The 5885-nt window shown below is 43.8% G+C and overlaps 1 protein-coding gene across 1 annotated transcript; it reads right to left on the minus strand.

The window, feature by feature from the left end:
- Window positions 1-211: 211 nt before the first annotated feature.
- LOC115674250 (protein PHOX1-like) lies at window positions 212-5157 on the minus strand. The gene is made up of 3 exons (XM_030596594.2): window positions 2528-5157; window positions 1819-2054; window positions 212-572 (listed from the first exon to the last, which is right to left on the minus strand). Exons 1-2 carry the CDS (start codon window positions 4509-4511, stop codon window positions 1912-1914), a joined length of 2127 nt encoding a protein of 708 aa, XP_030452454.1. The 5' UTR covers window positions 4512-5157; the 3' UTR covers window positions 212-572; window positions 1819-1911.
- Between the last annotated feature and the right edge of the window lie 728 nt (window positions 5158-5885).

The following is a 5885-nucleotide window of genomic DNA, read 5'->3' on the forward strand; positions in this document are numbered from 1 at the left end:
GTCAAAGAAGGGAGTTGGGAAATAGAATTCACTAGCTTTTTACCATCTCCATGGTCAGGTAGGGAACATCGCCATTAGTTAGCATAGCAGAGCAACAGATTCTACAACTGCATTTTCTGTAGACGCCATTATTGTTTTGCAACAAAGAAAAGGAAGGAAAAGGAAAATGCAGGCATAACTATAAGGCAGTGAAGCATGAAAAAATGACATGTTCAGAAGAATAAACGTTTGCTATCTTTGAAACCATGAAAGTGTTACAGCTGAAACAACCACGATCTAAAGCAAACCACACACCACTGCAAATGGTGATGTGACCCAAAATAATCTCCCATTATTGTCCTTGAGAAATAAATCGAATGAAATCAAATCAAATACCCATGACCCACTATCTCAACTGTGAAAAAAATATGCTATATGCAATCCAACCTTCACGATGCACACAAAAATGTATCCAGCTTTACAGCAATCTGTGAAAACTTAGAGCCCCTCCGAAATGGCACGGGACCGACTTCCGTCCTTTGCTCCCTGAGCAAACAACGAGCTATGCACGAGAAAAATGCATGAAAAAGTACCTGTGACAATCAAATAGATTAAAAACAATTATACATCAGAACAAGTATGCTTGTTTAGTTAATCAGAAAGAGAACAGAGCAAATTCACGGGTTACTGCCATATTGAGGATACCAGTGAAATCATACTCAAGATAGTCACATAAATTGCCACGCATGAATTATTCAGTGAAGTAGTGTTCAGAAATCTCTACCGAACTACTGTCACACTCTTGGACATATTTAAAGAAAAATTAGTGACAAACTAGAGGCTTGCCCAGAAGACTTTCTCATAACCAACTAATTAGCGGGTTTGGCAAGGATGAAAAGTGGATAAACTAATGAGGACCATCCTACCTTGGAAGAGAAGGAACAGAAATTAGATCTAACTATAAAACAGTAAAGCCATTCCAATTCAGAGGGGCGCGAAAGGTGTCTCACCGTCCTCCATTTTGCGGATGCATTGCATCACAATTTCAAAAGTCACATACATGAAGCATTCATGTTACATGCACTGTCATACCTACATGGCAAGTGTTCCACTATTTCCTCTAGTTTGGCTTCTTTCTGAGATTACAATCTTTCCATCACTACTCATCTATAACTACTGCTTTCCACAAAAGTTTCGCCAGTAGTCTCCAACCAAAATACATTTCTAAATAACCAGTCAAACAGCCAATGATTAAGAAAGGTGGCTGAATGTTAACAGCTGATTAATGAATTGAAACATTCCTAATACAAGGCAACCCATGAAACCCCACTTGCGACTCATTACAGGACATCATTCTGGAAGTGGGACTGTCAGCCGATACATATTATATGGAGAATCCATGTACTTTCATATTTATGGACTTAGACGTAAACATCTCTGAAAGACAAAAGTACATCTATACTGACCTCCCTCTAAACACCATCATGACATATTTTCAAAAGTTCCCCATAACTTCCCTCTCCCATCTCCCCCAAGCCAGGCATAATTGAGAAAAAAGAACAACCGCTTCTCCCTCTTTGTATGGAAAATTGAATGGATTAGTGACCTATCAATGACTATAGGACACAAATGGTTCATCACAAGCCTATTCCTTCGAAATAACTGCGTACATGGAGGATAAATCTGTACAGAATGCGATTCTTCAAGTAATTTAACACGCATGGCAGGCAAAAATAAGAAATCCAATATATTAATAACTGCAGTTCCACCACTTATCAAGGCAATAGACATGGAGTTGCTAAGCAAAAGAATAAGAAAATGCAATAAACAGGGAGTTACCTATCTTCACCAGAAGTAATGCAAAATCTAGAAAACGAGACTTCATAAATTGAGCGTCGCATTCTCGAGGAGAAGTTCCCATCAACCACAACTTCATAGGTGCTCCAGGATTGAATGAAGTTTCGGAACCTGCCGGCGGAACAATGGCTCTAAACGGAAAGATGGAACACCAATCTGCCATCTCTTAGCATCATACATCTCATTCCATGCCTGGACAATCTCATCGATCTTGAACCCTGGACCAGCAGCAGTGGTTTTTACGAATTAGCCTTTGAAAACCAAACGATCAATAGAGACAATTACACCCAAAAAAAATGAATTCACCAGTGCTCTTGCCTATGCTTCATGCAGGCTTTTAACAGAGTCAATTGTATTCTAGATATCATAGGTAATACTAAATTAGATATCCCAACAAATGCAAGGAAAAACTTTAACAAGATCGGGGATGCAATCCGTCAAAAGTTCCTTTAACTTCGGTTCACGTCATCGTGCTATGTACAACGTAGGCAAACGAACCAAGAAAGAGAAACTAAAAGAATTTTTTACATCGCTAATTTACCCAGTTAAATGCTTTTAGTTGCAAAAGACAGTTCTCCTAATTTCTATAGATAAAAATACACAGTCATCTTTTTTAGGTACTATCAAATAACCTTCTTAAAGCGCAAGGGAGTCAAGTTTCGTAAGCACCATCAGATATATGGCTAATTACCTTCCAGAGCGGTTTCATTTGAGCAATGGTTCTTAATCATGACAGCTATATCTGTAGGAGATGCTCCAGCGAGTTCAAACTTTTCCACAGCAACCTCCACGCATTCTTCCCAGGTTGGTAATTCTAGCCTATACTCTACAACAGAACGCTCATAAAGTAAGGTGCCCCACAAAAGGTAAATCTGTGACTTCATATTGGCAGCCTGTTCGGCAGCTTCCTCTGGAGACGCCTCTTTCAATAAAGCATCAAGTCCCATCTTTTGGAGCTGAGCTTTATCTTTCTCTTCTCTAGAGATTCCATTGAGACGTTGCTCCTCCATCTCCTCATACATCTGCATTCCTCTCTCCATGCTATCTTCAGCCTTGTTATAGAGCATTAGGACCTCAGAAGAAGCAGTCTCCAAGTCAATATTGTTCCCAATCGCGTAATACCAGCAGAGCTTTGCTTGCTCAAACTGCTGCTGCCCAAGTGCGAGCAGACCTTCATAGAAGTCGGGTTTCATTTTCAGAGCTTCCTCATACCTCAGTCCTGCCTTGATATATTCCCTTTGTGCCCAGTCATATGCTGTTTTAATCTGTGACAGTATAGCGTCCCTAGAATTATCTTCCGAAAAGAAAACTCGTTTCCTCGCTCGGGACATGTGAACGTTGCCCCAATTTAACAATGCTAGAGCTGCCATTTCTTGGAACTTCTCCGCTGCAATCTCAAAAAGTTTTTGAGCATCTTCACTCGTGACTGCATCTTCCATCGCCTCGGAATAAAGTTTCATCCCTAGCTCATGAAGATCCAAGTAAGAATCAGAATCGAACCCGACGTGGTTCTTAAACAGCCGTGCAAACTCAGTGATCCAGTCCTCTATGCAAGTAGAGCCTTTCTCGATAGTTCCTTCTTTCTCGAATCGACCATCCTCAATCACAGCAGCTGCTTCTCTCTCACTGTTGTCCAACTCCTCCTCATTTCCCTCATAACCTGGCTCCTGATCAGGACTAACTTCTGCAACAAACAATCTAAACGAACCCTGCTGCTCACTGGATGTTTCAGCCAACCTGAGCTCATCCGTAGTAGTGATAGTGACCAAATCACCTTCTCGATCCCTATACTTCACGAGAACGCCCTTCAGGCCAGGAAACCTATCCAACACAACATCCCGCACCAACTTTATACTACAGTTTAGAGGCAATTGAGCCCATCTTATATCCTCACCCAAAACCAATTTCACCGTCCTAGTAACCACTTTCTGTTCTTCCTTGACATCCGTAGTTATCTCTTTCTCTTCCTCGATAGCCTTCAAAACCACTTCCTTATCTTTCACAATGGCCGTCGAATCCTCTATAACCATCTTATCCTCGGCCTTCTTCTCCTCAACTTTGCCACTCCTTTTCTTCTTCGACTTCTCTTTTGCCAATTTGCGTGCCGGCAATGCACTAGGGGACTCACTATTCTCCAAGACAACTTCTTTGTCCTCAATCTGGATACCTTTATCACTAATGGCCTTTTTCACCTTCTCCACAAGCTCTAGCGCATTTAAATTATTCGGCTCCATACTCAGGACATTGTTAACATCTCTCAGAGCCAAATCCAACCTATTCAACACCTCGTAGCATTTCGCGCGCTTCAAGAGCGCTTTACTATACTTAGGGGACACTTCTAATGCTAAATTACATTCATTGATTGCTCGCGGATATTCGCCAATCCCCAACTGCATGTAACAAGCGGCCATAGTGCTGCGCAGGTAAGCGACATCAATATGATTTTTCGGCAAAAGTTTAAGGGCCTTTTCGTACTTCAACATGGCGCCTTCATGATCCCTCTTCTGAAAGAGCTTGTTACCTTCTTCCTTGAGCTCCTGAGACATGGTGATGAACACCGCAGTGTCTTCATCAAAGGCCTTGGAGTTGCGGTCGGAGGGTTTGCTCGGCTTGCCGTGAGCATCGCTGGGTTTCGGTGCAGCAGGCTGCTTCTTCTTCGCCGTGGGCTTTCCCATTGATTTGCAACCAACAGCACCGACGACAACAGCACAAGACAGGGCCTTTCCTCGAGAGCTAAATCAAATTCACCAAGCTTCCACTTCCCAAATTCATCTAAACATTACAGAAACACACGAAAATGGGCAAACGCCTGAAACGAAATCTTTCTTCTGCGAGCTTCCGCTTCTAACGAGACCCGAACTCAATCAACCCAAAATCAAACAAAAAAAAAAAAAGGAAAACCCACTCCTCAGGGGGGGACGATATCAGGAACCCAGAAACCGGATTGCTGGATTTTCCAAGAAAGAAGGCTCCTTTCCGATCGAAAGACTCTACCCTTTTTCAATCTCCGAATCAGAACCCGATGCTCCTGACAGACGGAGGAAAAGAACGAAAGAACAATCGCGTCAGATGTGCTGACGGGGTCCTAATGCAACGCAACGAAAAGAAATAAAGGTACGGGCGATCAGGAGGCGAGATCAAAAGGCATCAATGGTGCTTCGCTTCGGCCACAGAGGAGGAGGAGGAAGAGCTGGAAGAGGAATGTTTCATGGAAAGTACGGCCATTTTTGTCTCTGCCCAAGAAAGAAAGGAAAGGTCAAAAAACAGGGGCGGGCGTTCTTCTTCTTCTTCTTCTTCTCCTAGGGCGATGTAGCTGGACAGGAGGTGGAGGAGGAGGTCAACTTTGGAAGGAGATCGATCTCTCTTTATTAGCGAATGGCCCACCCCCCACTTTCGTCGGGGCGCGTAGTCGTCAGCTTCCATGATTGGTAGAAATGGTCGTCCTGGTTTCCGGGAAGGTGATCCGTTCTTGGGCAACACTCTGATGCGGTGAAGCAAAAACTAATGTCACGAGCACGACTATACTCCGTGTTCGTCTTCCTCGATCAAGGTTCGATCCACACGCGGCAGTTTCACTAGCACGAACGGATTTCACGTGGCGGACAAGAGGATCTATCGGCTCGGCTTCCCTTCAAGCCGCACGAGGCCTTAGCCTGTTTCACGGGACCATCGCCCCGCGCACAACAGTTTTTTTCCGATGCTATTTGATTCTTAACTCGATCGACGACCTTTCCATATTCACGCCAGCAAGCATCGTAGCATAACCAGGAATTCGTAACTTGTGGTGCGCACGGACCGAGCTTTTAGGCGATGGGATTTGCGCATCTGACGACTCTACTGTTCTATCAGTACCTATCATTAGCATCATCTGGCATGATAGGAACTAGGGGTGATCGGTTCCCGGTCTAGTCCGGTTCCCGGTTTCACCTTGGAACCGGACCGAGAGAACCGGTTTCCAATTTTGGGAGCCGCAGACCGAACCGATTGATTCTAGGACTGAGAACCGGACTGAACCGCCAGTCCGGTCTAATGGAACCGGTCACTTAGAG

This window comes from Syzygium oleosum, unplaced genomic scaffold (assembly GCF_021117445.2).
Source record: "Syzygium oleosum isolate NSW1041296 unplaced genomic scaffold, Sole_v2.1 Sole_v2.04, whole genome shotgun sequence".
Classification (NCBI taxonomy): Eukaryota; Viridiplantae; Streptophyta; class Magnoliopsida; order Myrtales; family Myrtaceae; genus Syzygium; species Syzygium oleosum.

Coding starts and splice junctions, on each gene's coding strand:
- LOC115674250 (XM_030596594.2), bottom strand. CDS start 4,511: ATGGGAAAGCCCACGGCGAAGAAGAAGCAGCCTGCTGCACCGAAACCC. Junction 2,055..2,527: donor AAATGAAACCGCTCTGGAAG/GTAATTAGCCAT, acceptor CTGCTGGTCCAG/GGTTCAAGATCGATGAGATT.